General features: G+C 56.0%; 1 protein-coding gene across 8 annotated transcripts in view; it reads left to right on the top strand.

Annotated features, from left to right (window-relative positions):
• The first annotated feature begins 1,014 nt into the window (after positions 1 to 1,014).
• Positions 1,015 to 19,277, top strand: part of INCENP (inner centromere protein) — a 28,785-nt gene continuing 10,522 nt past the window's right edge. For 2 of the 8 annotated variants that reach the window (XM_081790249.1, XM_060606923.3), the window contains exons 1-11: positions 1,015 to 1,180; positions 4,797 to 4,947; positions 5,343 to 5,456; positions 6,312 to 7,138; positions 13,430 to 13,481; positions 14,291 to 14,348; positions 14,447 to 14,564; positions 15,704 to 15,755; positions 16,146 to 16,266; positions 16,345 to 16,479; positions 17,029 to 17,040. In XM_081790249.1, coding sequence (XP_081646375.1) covers positions 4,808 to 4,947; positions 5,343 to 5,456; positions 6,312 to 7,138; positions 13,430 to 13,481; positions 14,291 to 14,348; positions 14,447 to 14,564; positions 15,704 to 15,755; positions 16,146 to 16,266; positions 16,345 to 16,479; positions 17,029 to 17,040 — 1,629 coding nt within the window. In that variant the 5' untranslated portion in view covers positions 1,015 to 1,180; positions 4,797 to 4,807. Of the gene's footprint in view, positions 1,181 to 1,808; positions 1,923 to 4,796; positions 4,948 to 5,342; positions 5,457 to 6,311; positions 7,139 to 13,429; positions 13,482 to 14,290; positions 14,349 to 14,446; positions 14,565 to 15,703; positions 15,756 to 16,145; positions 16,267 to 16,344; positions 16,480 to 17,028; positions 17,041 to 19,277 lie in introns of those variants that run through there. The other 6 variants (XM_060606930.3, XM_060606927.3, XM_060606929.3 and 3 more) reach the window with 6 other exon arrangements.

The raw sequence follows: 19,277 nt of genomic DNA, 5'->3' as shown, positions 1-19,277 counted from the left end.
ACTGGCTCGTTTCACTTGGCAAAATGTCCTGAGGGTTCATCCATGTGGTAGCCAAAGACAGCATTTTTCTTCCTAAGGGCTGAATAATAATCCATTGTATGCATATGCCACATTTTCTTCATCCATTCATTCATCAGTTGATACAACATTTAGGTTGCTTCCACCTCCGCTAATACTACAATGAGCACTGGCATATAAATACCTCTTCCAGATTTAACTGCATTCTTTTACAGGTAATGGCAACCCTGACTCAGACTGACTGATTAAAGCAGAGCTTCACAACAGTGGCAATATTGCCACTGGACAATTTTTTTTTTTTTTTTTTTTTTTTTTTTGCGGGGAGTGGGTGGGTGACCTGTCCTATGCAATATAGGGTGTTTAGCAGCATGGCCAGCCTGTACCCAGCAGACGCCAGTAGCCCCACCACCCGCCGCCCCAAAAAGAAAGCGTATTCATACATTGCCAAATGAGGGTGGGACAAAAGTGCCGGGGTTGAGAACATTGCTCCAAAGAAACACTGAGGCCATTATAGATGGGACCCAGTCTGCTCCCATCCAAGAGATGGCAGACGGCTCTACAGAAATACAAAGTCCGGTGCGATTTACAAAGCATTTGCTTTTTAATTCTCAAAAAGGGCAGAGGGCAAAAGGATGTCGTGCAGCACGGAGGAGAAAGCTAAAGTAAGAAACTTGCAAAGCCGAAAGCTCCGGCGACGCGCACGGATCTAAGGTATCGGCCCGGCGGGGCCTCGCAGGGCATGCTGGGGCTTGTAGTTCCGGCGTGAGAGGCGCTGGACGCGCATTCCCCACCCAGGGTGACTTCCTCTGTCGGCTGCCTGCCGCCGCTCCCGGAAGCTGAGCAGGTTAAAGTTTCAACGCTTCCTTTCCCCGCCTCTTAGTCCCGCAGACTGCCAACCCGAGTAGCTAATAGGCGGCCGGGCTGGAGCTTTCTCTTATCTGATTGGCCTAGAGTTTTGTAGCGTCGAGACAAACTTACTGGGGATTGGTCGAGTCTTCAGTTTTGAAATTCGTAGGTTTCGCCGCGCTGTAGCGCCCCATCCCTTCTCCGAAGCGGTGAGCCCTGGAGATCCGGAGCCGAGGGTCTGGGCCCGCGGTTGGCTCTGCTGGGGTGGCCGCCGGATTTGGATCAGAGAAGCACTTAGGAGACGCGGTACAGTCGAGTGAGTGCGCGCGGGGCGGCCGGCGGGGCTGGGGGTGGTTGGCGAGTTTTTACCCTCCCGCCAACTCTGGACTGGGGGCGTGACACCCCCGGCCCTTTGCCCCGTGGCCTGGGAATGGACGGGTCACCTCTTCCAAGTGGTGACCTGCCTTGGTCCTGGGGCCTGAGATGACCCCTTATCCTCCACCTAGGTCACGAGGTTCCGAAAAAGTAATCCCCCGCGCCCACCTCCCGGGTGCCTAGCATCCTGTTTTGTGCTGGGAAGCCTTTTGTTGACCTGGACGCGCAGGGAGCGCACACCAACCGGGATTTATGCCCGATGACATTTCTGTACAGTTAACCCACGCTCCACACTCCCCCCCCCCCCCCCCCAGCTGAGCAACGTTTTAAATTGACCATTTCCGGAAGCCAGTGTTGCCCCTCATTTTGTCCCTCCCCAGGGACGTTCACCGTCAGCGGTTCAGTACCATCCGGCGGCCGTGGCCTTTCCTGCAGGCCTTACCTTTCAGAGACTGAAATCGAGGAGGTGCTATCGCTTGTGGTTAAGAGCACAGTTTAAATCCAGGCCCCGCCCCTGACATACTAGGTGACTTCGACTTAACTTCTCTTTGTCTCAGTTTCCTCATTTGCACATAGGTATCCTCGAGGTTGTAGTGAGAGTTAAATGGGATGATGCCCCACCTGAGTATGGAGACAGGACTCCGTGGAACAGCTGTTTATGATCATGACCATTTCTCACTAAGGTGTGGTAGACGGTTAAGTCTCCGACTTCCTGCACCTCAAAAAACAGGCATTGCAAAGGAGGCCGGTGGAGCCTCTGGTCTGGTGTGGGGTATGAGGGAAGTATTTGGGGAGGAAAGTGAGCTCCCTTCTCCCTTGGTGGGATGTTGGGTGTTCCTGGTTTGTGCACACAGGTTCTTAGATTGGCCGGAGATTTTTTGCTGTTCGTTCTTTACAGGAGCCTCCTTGATATGCTGATCCCTCCTTTCTCAGTCACCTCTTTTCTAACTTACGGTGACCGTTTTTATTGTATTTGTTCATGTTTTATTTATTTTTGAGAGAGAGAGAGCTGCCCGTGCACATGAGCGGGGGAGGGGCGGGGGTGGGGGAGACAGGATCTGAACCAGGCTCGGCACTGACAGCACAGAGCCTGATGTGGGGCTCGAACTCACAAACCATGAGACCATGATCTGAGCCGAAGTGGGTCGCTCAACAGACTGACCCAGGTGGCCCAGTGACCCTTTTTAAATAGCCAAGCTGAGGTCTCTAAGGACAAACTTCCCCATGGAAGAAGCCCAAACACTTTTTTGCACTTTGCAAAAGAAGCTCTCATCAACTTTGCTGTTTTGAACAAATACTTATAGGAAAGAAAGATAGCAGTTGTTGCTTGTTGTAGCTCTTTAGTGAACCTTGGTCTGGGTTTTGGCTTCCTTAAAACAATTTTCTCTTTCCTGGCCTCCAGCTGGGGTCCCGCACTTTGCCAGGGACAGAGAGGCTGGGGGGGAGCGATGGCAGCAGAGAGGCCATGCCCGTGATTGGCTGGCTTCAGAGCTGTCTCTGTCCAAAGCTTCTGCCGCCCTGCCCAACTGGCCCTGCCCCAATTAGCGCTGTCCCTGGCATCTAACCTGTGTATGGCATGCCCTAACGTGTATAGAATGAACTCTTTTGGTGTCCTTGTGTGTATGCCTGGGAGAAGTACCTGTAGGATGTTTATTTCTAGATGTAGAGTTGACAGATGGAATTGATTTCATTTAACAAGTATTCCTCTTATGCCAGGCACTGTGCCAGGCTCTGGGCTTTCAGTTGCAAGCAAAACAGACCAGGGTTTGCCCTCAGGGAGCAAATGTTTAGTGGACAGAGACAGGCTGTAAGCAAAGAGATACACAGTCCCCCAAGTGCTATGCACAGAATTGAAATTGACGGATGGGATGGTGAGTTGCTGAGATCCAGGTGACGAGTAAGCTGTGCAATTAGGAGATAGAAGCTTCCAGATACAGGGCAGACGTTGGCTTGAGGAACAAAGGCTAGTGTGCCCTGGAAATCAGGCCTCCAGAAGTCTTGTGAAGCTGCCACAGGACCTGGCATTAAGCTCTATAAGGTGGCAAGGGATCAGTGACTTAGCTCCTCCTTCCAGGAGCTTCCATCTTAGGTGAGAGGCTGAGCTCTGTCAGCCTGGTTCTTGATTTTCAGGGTGTAGGCCAGGGTGGTGGGTCACTGCCAGGGCATAAGATACGCAGTCTGTTATTATGGCTGATGACACATATTCATTCCCCTGTGGGGATATTTACTGAGCCCCTGCTGTGACTGTAATGAATACTTCTTCCTCTGGGGGTGGGGTGGGGGCTTCAATGATGATTTTATAACAACAGCCTTAAGGAGGATGCATGAGTTGCTGGTTTGGGGTTTTTTTGTTTTTTATTTTATTTTTTTAATGTTTATTATTTTTGAGAGAGACAGAGACAGAGAGCAAGCAGGGAAGGGGCAGAGAGAGAGGGAGACACAGAATCCGAAGCAGGCTCCAGGCTCTGAGCTGTCGGCACAGAGCCCGATGTGGGGCTCGAACTCACAGACCACGAGATCATGACCTGAGCTGTAGTCGGCCTCCCGACCAACTGAGCCACCCAGGCGCCCCTGTGTTTTTGTTTTTTAAGAGGACATTGGTTTTGGGGCACCTGGGTGGCTCCGTTGGTTAAGCGTCCGACTTTGGCTTGGGTCATGATCTCACTGTCTATGAGTATTGAGCCCGAGCGTCGTCAGGCTCTGTGCTGACAGCTCAGAGCCTTGGAGCCTGCTTCGGATTCTGTGTCTCCCTCTCTCTCTCTGCCTCTCCCTGGCTCACACTCTTGTCTCTCTCTCAAGAATACATAAACGTTAAAAAAAAAAAAAAGAAAAAAAGGAGGATGTTGGGTTTGTAGATTTTGTATTAAAAATAAGACGTTGCTTATCTACTCCCCTCATGCTCTCTCATCCATTTCTAAGACCTTTCAGCTCAAGGGAGAGGGTTGTGGGGACTCTTAGGAGACGAGCGTGTCTCTAGACCCCTGCTTTCTTACCAACTCCTTTGGAATGCAGAACCCTGTGTTCACTGGCCTCTTGAAGGAGCAGTTGGAACCCATGTTCTTTGGCCTGATGCCAGGGGTCAGCTTGTGTGTAGCTTAGGGTGGCTGTGTCTGGCCTTTGCCCACCCCCACAGGTAGTAAGAGGAGAACCCACAGGCCTGTGTTTGGGCAGGTAGAGAGGGGTCCTGTGCCGGCTGCAGTTTCTCCTTGATCCAGGAGAGCAGGTGGCCATGTCTTGTCATTTTAAGCCCCCAAAAAGGCCACTTGTAAGGACTGTTGCTACCAGAATTGGCTGGGAAGTGTGGACTTCTGGGGGCAGCGTGCTGTGGGTGGGCGACGAGCATTTTCTTTTTTGCAAAACTGATGCCGGTGGGTTGGCATTTGGAATCCTGCATCTCTGGGTGGAGGGGAGGGGCTGTGGGCAGGAAGGGGCTCTGATTCAGGTACTGGGTGGTTGTGGTCGTCGGCGATGGGCGCTGCGGCCCGGCAGGACCTTCCCCTGCACCGGGTTCCAGCCCCCAGCCCTGAGCCCTTGTGCCTCTTGTCTGCTCTCACCAGACAGAGCCACCATGGGGTCCACAGCCCCGGGGCCCATTCACCTGCTGGAGCTGTGTGACCAGAAGCTCATGGAGTTTATCTGCAACGTGGACAATAAGGACTTGGTGTGGCTCGAAGAGATTGAGGAGGAGGCCCAACGCATGTTCACCAGGTAAAGGCAGGGCCGAGCTGGCAGGGGGCGCGGTGGGGACACAGCAGCCTGCTTCCCCACCTGACTTGCAAGACAGACAGGCTGCCGGGCTTTCCCCCAGAGTGCCTGGTGCTGGGGGCCGCCCTCACGTGATGGGAAGGGGAAGGAGAGGTGCTGAGCTGGCCCTCGGGGTGGCGCTGCGGACCCTTGCCTGGTTAGCCTTGCTCCCCTCTGCGTCTCCGGGAGGAAGCCCTGCAGGCCTGGCACGGGGCTTGCACGTGGCCTAGGAGACCTTGGTGCTGGTCATCCGAGCTTGACCTGTCACTGCCAGGAAAGGGCTGGGGCCAGGCTGGGTTGGGGAAGTGGGCTGGCGGTTCCCGGGCAGCCATGAACATCACTCGCCTCGTACCAAACAGTGAATTCAGCAAGGAGCCCGAGCTGATGCCCAAAACACCTTCTCAGAAGAACCGACGGAAGAAGAGACGGGTTTCTTACATTCAGGATGAAAACAGAGACCCCATCCGGAAAAGGTGGGAGGAGGGTCAACTAGGCATGTTGGGTCTGGAGGCTTGGAGCCCGCCAGGAGACTTAGATCCGCAGGTGTTAACTGGGAGCAGAGGCCGGCGGGAGTAGTAGTGGGTACCCTGTGGGCCACGCTGAGGGGTGAAATGCCCCAAGGAAACAAAGTGTGACCCAGGACCGTGGAGTCCAGAGTGTGTGTGTGTGTGCGTGTGTGTGTGCACGTGCGTGTTCATGTATGTGTGTTTGGGCCTTGGAGTTGGGAAGGATTTTTCAGAGGTGGGAGAAGAAAGAGAATCCATCCTTCCGCGTGGGTCAAAGCAGCCAGAGGTATGGACCAGGGGCTCTGCCTGTTGCTGCACTTGATAACGTCCGTGGAAATGGCCGTGGGCTGCGGTGTACTGGGGGAAAGAGGCTGGGTCTTGGGGTCAGGTGGTCCAGGGTACGCATTCTAGCTCTGCCCCTGCACAGCTGGATGTCCTCAGGTTCATTTTCTACCTCTAAGCCTTAGTTTCCTCATCTCTAAGGTGAGGAGGATGGTCCCTGCCTCTCAGGGCCACCTTGTGGAGGAGAGCCTCCAGTGAGATGCTTGGCACAGTGTGACCTCAATCAGCGGGAAGTTTGTAATGACTTTAGTCTTCCCAGCAGTTCTGTGAGGTCTGGTAATATCCCAGTGTATAGGCGAGGAGGCTCAGGCTAAGAGAGGAGCGGCCAAGGGTCTCGGCTGGTCTTCTGCCTCCAAGCCCTCCGGTTCCTACTCCATGTAAGCTAGTGGCTCCTGGGGAGACTGGTGCCCCCTGCTCGATTTTCGGGGGGGTACCCCTTGCCCCGTCGGGTTGTCTCAGCCTCTGCTCTGCTGCCTCCAGCAGGTTGTCCCGCAGAAGGACCCGGAGCAGCCAGCTGAGCTCCCGGCACCTCCGCAGCAAGGACAAGGTGGAGAAGCTGGCCACGGTGGTCGGCGAGAACGGCTCCGTCCTGCGGCGGGTGACCCGTGCTGCGGCCGCGGCGGCGGCAGCCACCGCAGCATTGGCTGCTCCTTCGCCCACCCCCGAGTCTCCCACGGTGCTGGCCAAAGAGCCTGAAAATAGCCTGGCCCAGGGCCCGCTGGTGCCTGTGGTGGAGATCGGCGTCAGTGAGCGCCAGAGTGCCGAGCTGCACCTGGGCCGGCTCAAGTCTGCCCGGGCTCCTTCCCCGACTCCGTCCCTTGTAGCCACGGCTCCCGCCTCCCACAGCATCTTGATATCCGATGAGGAATCAACACCCCAGAAGCCGGAGGCTGGGAGACTGGCGTCTGTCACCGTGAGCTCCCTGATGGCTACACCCCAGGACCCCAAGCGCCGAGGGGGCGGAGCCAGCCGGTCCGCCTCCAAGCTCAGGATTGCGCAGGCCTCCCCGGGCCCGCAGGATTTGGCGGGCTCTCCGGCCTCGCCGTGGCAGGAGCAGGTGCTGGCTCCCATCCTGCCCGATAACTGCTCCACGCCCACGGGCGCCCACATAGACCCGCAATCCGTGCGGCGCAGCCTGATCGCCCCGTCCTCCCCGGGCCGCCAGGTCTCGCTGGCCCAGAAGTACTCCCTGGTGGCCAAACAGGAGAAGCCAGTCCGCAGGTCAAGCAGAAGGATTGGCAAGAAAGCCACTGAAGAGCCAGCTGCCTCCGCCCGCATCATCTGTGAGTCTGGGGGCCCAACAGGAGGTAGGGCTGTGGTGAATGGTCCTTGGTGCCTGGCTCAGCTGGAGTGGCTCTGGGGAACCATCTGGCAAGGAGCTGTCCCTAGAACTTTTTGCGATGGGGTAAACGTGCCATACCTATGCTGCCCCATCTCAAAACCACCGCTAGCCGCGTGTGGCTGTTGAGCCCCCAAATGTGGCTCGCGTGATGGAGGAACTGAATTTTTTTAGTTTTATTACATTTTACTGAGTTTAGATTTAAACTAGTGGCTATCGTATTGGACAGCGCAAATCTGGCCCAACCCTCTTATTTTACAAATTAGGAAACCGGGGTCCAGGGAGATTGGCCACAGTGTGGTTAATGGCCGTGCTGAGGCTCAAACCGAGGCCTTTTACCCAGGGCCAGCGTGTCTGGCTGTCTTCCTGCAGAGGCTCACGGACATTGGCCGCGTTTGTGGCCTCCTGATAGCAAACTGCTGCGCTGGGGATATTGCGGGGAAGAGATGTAGATTGTCATGGCAGCAGGCTCCTTTAGGGACAGAGAACTGGATTTAGTGCCAGCTCAGCAATTCACCTGCCCTGTGACCTTGAGCAGGTTACGGAAAATTCTTTGTGTGGGCCTCAGCTGTTACGTGAGCCATTTTTGTCATCCTCTGGTCCCAGCTCAGGGGACCGTGGTTGCGGTGGGAGCAGGTGCGATGAGCCACGGAGGAGGATAGGCAGCTCTAAGAGTCAGGGCTGGCTGTGTGGAGGAGGTGGGGTCTGAGCCGGGAGGCTTTCGAAGAAGGATGGCTGGGCTTTCGGCAGGTGGGAAAATTGTGGGGAAAGGTATCCCTGGCCGAGGGAACAGCTTGTGCGAAGACCCAGAGGAATGAAATGGCAAAAGATAGGGTCTCTTGGGCTCATGTGCCGTACAAGGGGCTTGGGCTTGACCCCATCGATGCAGAGGATGTGGCCCCTTGATGGTCGTTGGAAGGTCCCTGGCACTGTGGGGAAAATGGCCAAAAGGAAGGGAGAGAAGGAGGCAGGGAGACCAGGGAGGAGGCTGTCTCCAGGGTCCAGCCAGAGGACAGTGAGGCAGTGGGGCTGTTGGAGAAGAAGGTCCAGGTTTTAAGTTAGTGGGTATTAGAACAGTAGGCAACATCTGCCTGGCACTTCCAAGATTTATAAAACACTAGGTTCTCATTTGGCCCTTGCGAAACACTGTTAGCCTGTTAGCATTTCCCCACTTGACAGAGGAGGAAGCTGAAGCTTACAGTGGCCACTGAATTTGTAACATTGGGAAACCGGGGCTTGAGCCCCACGATTCATCCTTTCCGGGGTGGCCGGCTGCTTGCCGAGGAGGCCTTGTGGGGAACCCTGGAGTGGGGCTTGGTCCAGCGGGTAAGGACACCTCCCCTCGCCAGATTTCATCCCCACCTGGGGAAGGGCTTGCTCTGGGTCATGGGCTTGAGGACATGCAGTCCAGGCATCTGGCACACGGGCCATTTTTGGATGCTCAACATGGCTGAGATATTTCTGACTTGCCTTGGTGGTTACCTCAGGCCTGAATCTGATCCTTGGAGAGTGTGACGGAGCAGGTCAGCCTGGAGCTCCAGAAGGAGGGCGGGGGAGAGACTCTAGACAAGTCTGTCTCACTCCCAGGCCAGGGCTCATCCACCTTGAGGTGGAAGGAAGAGGGAAACTGCGGGGGCGGGGGGGGGGGGGGGGGAAACAGTAAAACATGGCGATTAAGCCCTGGAGTCACACGCAGCCTCCGTGACCTTGGGCACACCTCTCTCTGGACCTTGTTTTTCCCATCTGTTAAATGGTGATAACACCTGCCTTGAATATGGGTCGAGAGCCCATCTTAATGCTTGGATGTGGCACAGGCTCAGTCAGTCTTAAAAGGTACAACCCAAGAAGCCTGTGTTCCCAAGCTCAGTCTGGTTGTGGCCAGGCTGCCCCTGAACTGAGTTGAGCCGCAGGGTGTTTAACCGTGGGGGAGAGAGGCTTCCCGGAGGCCTTCCTGACGCCCAGGTTCCGAGGGCTTGGCTGGCCGGGCAAACTCGGAAGGGGGGTCTTAGTTTGGGTTCCCCCAGAAGCAGCCTCGATGTCAGGATTTGAGTGCAACTTGTTCATTTTGGAGGAGCAGGAAATGCCCGCAGCGGGGTTGTGGGGAAGCGAGACCGGGGAGGCCTGGCGCTGCGGGGGAACCTCCGGAAGTCGGTGTGGAGCACTGCGGCGAGGGGCTGCTGGGAAGGGGCGCTGATGCCCCCGCACTCCTGGCCTGGCGCGTGTTGGCCGGTGGGAGCCACCGGGCAGAGAAATGGTGCCGCGGTGGGAGGACAGGTGGGCCCGGAAGCGGCTAGGCGGAAGCCGCTTCAGGATTTTTGGAGGGTCCTGCTGTTCAGGAGGGGCTCCTCTTTGGGGTTCCCCGGCCACCTCTGCATTGGGGAGCAGCCCATCCGGCCCTCTGCCAGGCCTCACGCCATCTCCCTTGCCCCCACCCTGGGCCCGAGGCCCGAATGGCATCCAGATGGCCCTTGACATTCCAGTGGAATAGTTGTGTGGTCACACGGGCCTCTCTTCATCCCTCTGCTCCCTCAGGGGCCAGCACGGAGCTGGGGTGGGCCGTGAGGGGAGCCTTTCTGGCTCCCCTCCCACCAGTGGGAGCAGGCACCTCCTTTGATTGTAGGCCTGGACCCAAACCGCCCCCTCCCGCCGGCTCAGGCCTGGCTTCCCCCCACCCCCAGAAGCAGGGTCCTGCTGCTGTTCCCTCTGGGCCTCGTGGTTTGCTGCTGCAGCCCCTTGTTCATCTTCCCTCCCTCCCTTAGACCCTTGGGCCCCAGCCGGCCTCACCCCAGCTGCCTCTCAGCCTCACCTCGCAAACCCCCCCCCTTCCTGCCTCATGGCCTTCTGCCTAGACCAGCAGCTCTCAACCTTCTGTCTCAGCACCTGCTCCCAGTCTTAAAAATTATTGAAGACCCCAAAGAGCTTTTGATTGTGAGGGTTCTAGACACTGATAGTTCACTGTATTAGAAATTAAAACTGAGGGGCGCCCGGGCGGCTCAGTTTGTTAAGCATCCGTCACTCGATCTCGGCTCAGGTCTCGGTCTCAAGGTCGTGAGTTCAAGCCTTGTGTTGGGCTCTGCCCTGAGCGTGGAGCCTACTTTAAAAAAATATTTAAAAAAAAATTTTTAATGTGTTTTTAATTTATTTTTGAGAGACAGAGAGTGAGCGGGGGAGGCTCAGAGAGAGAGGGAGACACAGAATCCTAAGCAGGCTCCAGGCTCTGAGCCATCAGCACAGAGCCTGACAGGGGTTCAAACTCACAAACCATGAGATCATGACCTGAGCTGATGTTGGACGCTTAACCAACTGAGCCACCCAGATGCCCCTAAAAAAATACTAATAAAAAATTTCAGTATTATCTAATTTTATTTTCTCTAGTAATATTATTTTGATATTAAAGATTAAGAGTATTGGGGCGCCTGGGTGGCTCAGTCGGTTAAGCGTCCGACTTCAGCTCAGGTCATGATCTCACAGTTCGTGGGTTCGAGCCCCACATCGGGCTCTGTGCTGACAGCTCGGAGCCTGGAGCCTGCTTCGGATTCTGTGTCTCCCTCTTTCTCTGCCCTTCCCTGCTCGCACTGTCTGTCTGTCTCTCTCAAAAATAAACAAACATTCAAAAAAAAAGATTAAAAGTATTATTTAATACTCTGATATAAAAAAACAACACACCTATTATCTATTAACGTTAGATTTAAAAAAAACTTTTAACGTTTATTATTTATTTTTGAGAGATAGAGACAGAGCACAAGCAGGGGAGGGTCAGGGAGAGAGGGAGACGCAGAATCCGAAGCTGGCTCCAGGCTCCGAGCTGTCAGCACAGAGCCCGACGCAGGGCTCGAACCCACGGACCATGAGATCGTGACCTGAGCCAAAGTTGGACGCTTATCCGACTGAGCCACCCAGGCGTCCCTAGTTTTTGTTTTGTTTTGTTTTGTTTTTATTATGACAAAAATACTTCTTTTCCAAAACAAAACCGTAGTGAGGAGGCTGCCACTCTTCTACGTCTTGCAGATGTTTTTAACGTGTGGCTTGAAAGAAGACAGCGGATTCTGCACTCCCTGTGTTGCGTTGTGTTGTTTCGGTTAAAGCATATGAAGAAAACTTGGCCTCACACAGTAGTTGGAAAAGAAAGGAGTAGTTGGAAAAGAAAGGAGTCCTTTAAACGTCTTTTTGGATAATTGTGCATATTCGTGTTTTTTTTTTTTTTTCCAGATAATTCGTGCATACTCAACACCACCAGTGGTAGCTTCTTTTTTTTTTTTAACGTTTATTTATTTTTGAGACAGAGAGAGACAGAGCATGAACGGGGGAGGGTCAGAGAGAGGAGACACAGAATCCGAAACAGGCTCCAGGCTCTGAGCTGTCAGCACAGAGCCTGACGCGGGGCTCGAACTCACGGACCGCGAGATCATGACCTGAGCCGAAGTCGGCTGCTTAACCGACTGAGCCACCCAGGCGCCCCAACCAGTGGTAGCTTCTTAAAGGCTCATTGCAGGGTAGAATCAGAAGCTGTCATTGGTCCCACCTTGGACCGTCTTGCACTTTTCTTTTTTTAGTTTTTCCATGTTTACTTATTTACTTTTGGAAGAGAGAGAGAGAGAAAGCAGGGGGAGGGGCAGAAAGAGGGGGAGAGAGAGAATCCCAAGCAGGCTCCGTGCTGTTAGTGCAGAGCCCGATGTGAGGCTTAAACTCACGAACTGTGAGATCATGACCTGAGTGGAAATCAAGAGGCGGAGGCTTAACCTACCGAGCCACCCAGGCACCCCTCTTGCACTTTGAATGGAACTTTTCTCCACGTGAAGTTTTGTAGCATCATGCCTTGATCGTTTGGAAAATGCTGTCTCACTGAGTTATGCACATCTGCCTAATGTCGACACCCTTCATCATCTATTTTTTAAAAGGAGCACATTTGTTTTCCCATCTCATCAGAAAAGTCTGTAGGTATTGGGAAGCTACGAAGCTTCTGGCCGTGTATACATAGTTTTCGAAATTCTATTTTGGGGCGGGAAATCATTTTTTAATTATTGATAGCAGATATTCATGGTTCTTTTTTAAAAATGTTTATTTTTGAGAGAGAAAGTGAGTGCGAGAGGGACAGAGAGAGAGAGGAAGACAGAGGGTCTGAAGTGGGCTCCACGCTGCCAGCAGAGAGCCCAATGTGGGACTCAAACCCCCAAACCGTGAGATCATGACCTGAGCTGAAGCCGGATGCTTAACTGACTGAGCTCCCCAGGTCCCCCTTATTCGTTGTTTTTACGTGACAACTAACTTTGTTCATTTTTTAAAGAAAATGTCTACCAGATATCCAAGATTGAATAACTATGGTTTGTCAGTTGCCTTTTCAATTAAAAATCGTTCCATGAAAAAAACGGCTAGTTGAGCTGGGAATTCAAACATGAGCGCTTTCCAGAGACAGGAGTATATAGCAGAGGGCGCTGCACATACTTTCCACTCTACCACACAGAGGGTACTTAAGTTTAGATTTAATAAAATTCATAGTTTTTACTCTTTCATCAAGGACATTCTTAAGTGAATTTGGACTTTTCTGTGCCGAGCGTGGGGTACAGTCTGGTTTCACAACCTGTTTGGTGCTCAGACTCTCACCTAGCACTGCTTCATTGCTTTTGCGCCCTCAGGGCAAAGCACAGCACAAAGGGGGAAATTACGTTTTCGCGTTGGGGTGGAAATAGTTAAGACCTCATCGATCCCCTGATTGGGCACCTGACTCTCAGGAGTCTGAAAATAGCCTGTGGGAACAATTGGCCTGGATGTCCTTCTCTCTCTCTCAACTCTTCCCCCTTTGTCTGTGACCGTCTTTTCCTTCACGTCCCAGCCTCTAGACCAGTTCGGCTCCCCGTAGCCTTTCAAAATCTGCTCTTTTCTGTCACCACACATACCACGTGTTGGTACCACAGAATAATTGTTGAATGAATCAGCTGCTTTGTGTTGGACCCCGTGCTGGATGTTGGGGACCTGGAGGCAGACATGGTTTCTCTTCCCAAGGTATTCCCGGCCCGGTGAAGGAGCCAAGATGTGCTCCCAGATGGGCCCAGGTTGCCAGCTAGGGAATAGGAGACATAAAGCCAGCGGCTCTATTGAGGATCCTAGGAGCAGAGGGAATTTGCTCAGGCAGGCAGGGTCTCCGTACCCGGTGAAGGGAAGGGTGGTCTCTGGGGAGGAGAGGTCTGGCTGTAGATGAAGAGTGGCCAGTGACACCTGGCCAGTTTGTGAGGCATCATTCATTCCTTTGTTTTCCCCTCAGGTCACAGTTACCTGGAGAGGCTCCTGAATATTGAGGTGCCCCAGAAAGTTGGGTGAGTTCAGTTCCAGGGTCTGGGGACCTTTCCAGGGCTGGGCAGGGCACATGGATTCCTGTCTAGGTGAGTCCCAGGAGTGGAAGCATTTCCCGTGCCCCAGCGTTCCCTCCTTGTGGGGACTGCCTGGTCCTGCGGCCACCCCTCCCCCCATTCTAACCAGGCAGCAAACGACACAGGTGTCAGCTCTGGCCTGGCCTTGACTCTTCCAGCCTTACCCTAGGGCGTGGGCTCCATGGGAGTCCAATCCAGAGGCCTGCTGCGAACTTGAGGAGCCACGTGCCTATTGTGGTGGAAAGGGGGCGGCAGGGCGGCCGCGCGTGCTCCCTGCACCCCAATCACACCCCAGCACCGCTTTTCCTTGAGGCCACATCTTGCCATCACTAAAACTAGGGTCCTCCTGCCCCTGCTTTGGGGCAGAGGGTCAGAGCTTGAGGTGGGGAGACAGGGAAACCGGGGAGGCACGATGGCTTTGCTGGCCCTCCCGCGAATGGAGAGCAGGCCTCACAAGGGTCAAGAGACAGTGACCCATGGGGGCGCGAGGGGTCGGGGTGGAGCCGGCAAACGGCCGACATGCTGAACCAAGCCCTGATGGGGTGAGTGCCACCGAATTCAGAAGCTGACCTCCCTTGTCTGCCCAGGCCGCAGACGCTCCAGGGAGCCCCTGGCCCTGGCTGCTGTCCTCTTGTCCCGGGTGGCGCTGTGGGTTTGTGACCCAGACCAGGGCATCTGACGGGTGGGGAGGTGCTCCTGTGAGGAGGACTCAGGCTGGCTGGGTGGGTCCCACATACCTGTTGCTCTGCTTTCAGCCCTGAGCAGAAGCGGCCCAGCGAGGAGGCCGAGCCTGCACAGGCGGCTGAGCCAGAGGTAAGGCGAGCAGGCCAGGGAGGGGAGGGCTCAAGGGCCCCTGAGGCCCAGGTGCAGACCCCAAAGCCTCGGTTCCTCCCCTCCCCCCCTTCCCCCAGGGCCCCAAGCAAGACAGGAGTACCCTGTGGCCCCGCAGTGCCACCAAGATCGCCATTAGCACACCTGGCTCGCAGCCTGTGGCTGGTGGCCAGGAGACGCCCTCCAAAGGGCGGCAAGGTGAGTCTTCCTGCCGTGTGCAGATACCCAGGGTCGTGCTGGCCCTGGTGGCCTTGACCCGACTTTCTTTTGGGGAAGAGGGAGGCCCCTTTCCTGGGCTCTCCAGCCAGAGGTAAGCGAGACCCGGGGGGGGGGGGGGCGTGGATCTTTGGGTCTGCAGGTTTCATTGCCCACCTTTTGGTTGGAGCTGTCGCCGAGTGCCACGTGAGTGGCCGAGGCCGGTTGGTGTGTGAAGTCGGGTGAGGTGGGGGGGGGGCTTGAACTGGGGTAGTGACTGAATGCGCCAGGTCGCAGACTTGGACCCCTCCCCCGGGGGGGGGGGCAGTGGGAGGAGGTCTGTGCTGGGGTGTGAACACCTGGCCTCGTGTGATGTCTCTGCCGCTGGCTCACTTCTCACCTTCGTGGGTCCCCGGTGTGAAGAGAGCAGGAGAGCTACGGGCTCTGGCGCTCCCAGGCCGCCAGGGGTGGCCCAGCGTCTGGCTCACGTCTCCTCGGTGGGAAGAGCACTGTGGCCGTGAGGTCTTGGTCCACAGCTTCCCCAGCTTTAGGATGGAGTCAGCGACGAGGGCCACTCCAGCGCCGTAGCCCACGGGCAAGCTGCAAGGTCCCTGCGAGGTTAAACGGCTAGGGGCGAACTGGTGCTTCCCCCGAGCAGTGAAGCAAAACAGACTGACCCCATGCCCCATGTGTGGACCCTGTACAGGAAGCCCTCCCCTCCTCCTGTCATGGCAGCCTCAGCTGATAGGCCTGGAGGGGTGGGATTTTGAAGCCTGTTGAGAGGTCTGTTAGAGTCTACAGTTTTCTGGGCTTCTGCTCCTGAAGGGTACCCCCTAGCTGTGTGTGTTAGAGGTGGGGCGGGACACGGTGGGGCCACCTCAGTGGGACTGTCCTCCTGTTCTCATCCCCGAGGCCAGGCATGGGGGTGAGGGGTCCACGGGCTGGGGATCGTATGCCGGGCTCCGGACTTCCACAGATTTCTCGAGGCCGGTTGGTGCTAAGGCTGATGGCTTCTGCTGCTGGCCACCCTGGGATCTGCCAGGAAGAGAGCCTTGCCCCCTCCATGGCTGCCGCCGGAGGACACTTTCCCCCGACCCCTCCGAGCTGTTCCTGCGGCCTCATCAAAATTGCTCTCTTCACAGAGCCCAAGACTGACCAAGCAGATGGCCCCAAGGAGCCACCCCAGAGTGTCAGGTTTGCATCTGGGTAGGGGCGTATAGGCGACTCTTCGGAAGGGCCCAGAGGGGGATGAACCTCAGGTCCTTGTTCGGTGGTGGGGTGGGGAGGTGGGAATGTGGTCAGGGGCGGGGCCTAGTGCTGGAGGTGGCTCGCCGCTATGAGACAAAGCGGGCCTGGGAGTGGGTGACCAGATCCTAGGCCCCACCCTCTGCATCCTCCTGGCCGAGTGACCTAGGACCGGTCGCTTGGTCAGGAAGGCCCCACCTCTGCAGCGCCTCTCAGTCTGGTGCCCTATGAGCTGGGCCCAGTTCTGTTCACAGGGTGACCTTTTATGGGGCGTGGCCAGGGCCCTGGGGAGGGTACCGGGGTCGGCCCCGTGACGCTGCTTCCACCCTGCTGCGGCAGGAGGAAGCGCAGCTACAAGCAGGCCGTGAGTGAGCTGGACGAGGAGCCGCAGCTGGAGGACGAGGAGGAGCTGCAGCCCCCCAGGAGCAAGACCCCTTCCCCACCCTGCCCGGCCAGCAAGGTGAGTGGGCCTCTGCCCCCCCTTGGGGCCCCCGCCATGCCCAGGAGTCCTCACCCTGCACCCTTACCTCCCCCGCAGGTGGTGCGGCCCCTCCGGACCTTCCTGCACACCGTGCAGAGGAACCAGATGCTCATGACTCCGACCTCGGCCCCCCGCAGCAGTGTCATGAAATCCTTCATTAAGCGCAACACCCCCCTGCGCGTGGACCCTAAGGTGAGGGAGCCCGGACCCCTGGCCGTGCTTTGCGAGAGCCGGGCAGCATGGCTGAGGGCTCCGGTCTGTCCCCTAGGCCGCTGGGAGGGGTGTGGATCTGGGCCAAGGCAGCTGGGACCTGGCACCGGTCAAGGGCCAGCTCCAGCCTCTACGGCCTTGGGCCGCCTCAACGTTTGAGGACTGTTCTGGCTTCTTGGGCTCTGCAGTGCAGCTCAGAGGCTCGGCCGGCTCAGCGTGACTCCAGGGTCTTGAGCCCTGAGCTGGTAGTAGAAATGGTGTGGCCGTCCGTGGCCGTGACCATCCATCCCCACACCCCCCGCACTCCCCACCCCCCCTCTGGAGGCTTGAGTAGTTAAGGCGAGGGACACCCGTGGACGCTGTGCTCACTGAGGATGAGGTCTGGTGAGATGGGAGGGGGTGGGGGGCTGCCGACGAGAGGGCACAGGCCCCACGCAGACTCTGGCATAGCCCAGAGGGTGGCCTGCTTTCCGGACATCCCCAAGCCTGGCATTAACTCCTGGCTTTTTCCTTGTCTCCTCTCCTCCACAGTGCAGCTTCGTTGTAAGTAAAGCCTTCTCCTGTCCTTGTAACCTAGCTCCCCCTAGCACTTACCTGCCGTAGCCCTGTTCCTGCAAACCCACCCGCACCTGTAGAACCACTAACACCAAAGGTGGAACGGGAGCGGTAAAGGGGGTGGCTGCCTGGAGGCGCGCAGCCATTCTGGCTGCCCTCCCTCTGCGGGGCCGGTCCTCTCTGCCCTCGTCTCTGCCCCCAGGAGGCCGAGTCTCGATCTCAGAGCCTCCCTAAAGCAAGAGGAGGCAGAGGGGGTGCGGCCTGCTGCTGTTTACCGGGGCCACAGCTTGGATTTCCCCACAGCACCTCCCTCCCCGCCCCGGGTTTCCCCTCAGGGTCTGGGGCTGCGAAGAGAACAGACAGGTGGTCTCTGGTCCCCAGAGCCACTGAGGTTTATTGGATCACAGACCTGAGCTACTGCCTTGAGGCGCAGAGCCGTGGGGGGGGGGGGGGGGGGAGACCATCGTTGTAGGCTGGGTCCTATGGGGTAGCGGTAGAACTACCACCAGCAGCCTCTGGAGAGAAGGCCACAGAAGCTGTTCTCTTCTCAGATACCTCAGAGCTGAGCCAGGCCACGGGCCCTGAGGAGGGAGCCCCACACGGCTGGGATCTGCTCAGCCTGCAGTCTTGGCTCCCTGGGGTCTCCCAGGTTACAAGGCTGCAGCCCCTGCGTTCCTCTGTCCCCACTGGCGCTTTGAAGGGCCTCCTATTAGGAGGGCTTCTGCCTCTAGCCGAGGGCCTGGGGCTTGGCGGGTCAAGGGGCTTCTCAGCCGCTAGACAGGTAGGCCTTGAACTTGCCTGTGCGGCAAGGAGGCTGGTCCCCTCTGTGTGAACGAGGCACTGGCATGCCTTCCAGTATGCGAGCAAGCAGGCTGTGTGGCCTTACACACCTACTTGTGTGCTAGGCCCCTGCTAGGCACCTGGGCCCACAGCAGTGAACTGGACTCCGACTTGCTCTTCCTACAGAGAACTCCCATGTCGCACACAGACTGATGGGAGCCTGGCAGGCTTTATGGGGATGACCAAGAGGTCCAGGGTGCTGCCTTTTCCTGCTTTGGGGAACCCAGATCCCTGCACAGGGCATCTGGTGGCAGTGGGACAGTTCTTAGTTAGGAGACAGGGGCCTAAGTAGATCGCAGGGACCTTGAGACCTTGGACTAGTTTCCTAACTTTTGGCTGAGTTTCCTTGGCTACAAAATGAGATCAGAGGTCCGTTCATAGAAACGAGTGAACCAGAGTCATGTCCATCAAGCACCTAGCACAGGACTCAGTAGGAGGTGGTTTTTAGTGATTGGTAGAGAGACTGCTCGATTGAGGCCCCTGGAGGCCGAAGGGACTGAATAAGCTTTTGGTTTTCTCATCCACCACCTTGGCCTTGATGGTGGCCTCTGGGGAGCAGCGTCAACCCAGCCCACCTTGGAGGGTTGGGGCAGAGGGTGAACTTGGATTCTATGACATGAACAAATCTTGCTTCTACAAAATTTCCAATGCGCAGGATCATTTCTCTGACCTGTGCTGGGAAATTTTAGCACCCAAACTTCGGGGGTAAAACACGTTTTGCTGAGCCCAATTGGAAGCAGGAGTCTGGTGGGCACTTGGGGCAGAAAGAGAAGGCATAGTGCTTTCCCCACCGCAGAGCAGTGGGTGGAAGTCGGCCCCCTGCTGGTTGGGTGACCAGTCAAGTTATACCTTCTGCCAAACTTGGAGCGTTTTCAGCCATTATTTCTAAGAAATTCTGTTTCATTGTCGCATTCTTTCCCCTCTATCATGGGTGACGATGACACCCACGCCAGTGGTGGATCGTTCTGTGTCGTCACAGTCCTTTGGGCTCTGTTCATTTCTCTTCCATAGCTTTTTCTCTCTGTTGGGATCAGATTCATTTTATTGATCGATCTATACGTTTACTGACATCTGTCTGTCTTTTCCATTCTGCCCTTGGACCCATGCACTGAATTTCTTATTTCCGTTATTGTCTTTTGAGTTCTGAAATTTCCATTTTGCTTTTTTCTAGATCTTCTTGCTGAGATTTTCTGTTTTTTTGTTTTTCTCTCCAGCTCCTGCCACCCAGTAACCTTTATTGCCAGAACAGCTCCCAGGACCCCACGGTGCTGGGAGGGGGCGCTAAGTCTTTATTGGGAAGGACGCCCTCCCGCCTTCCCTCACTGCCGACGGTAGACGCACTCAGTGTCAGGGTAGGGTGGCAAGTTCAGCTGGTACTTCTTTTC

Source organism: Panthera onca, chromosome D1 (genome assembly GCF_046562875.1).
Source record: "Panthera onca isolate mPanOnc1 chromosome D1, mPanOnc1 haplotype 2, whole genome shotgun sequence".
Taxonomy (NCBI): Eukaryota; Metazoa; Chordata; class Mammalia; order Carnivora; family Felidae; genus Panthera; species Panthera onca.
This window is presented reverse-complemented; position numbering and strand designations above follow the sequence as displayed.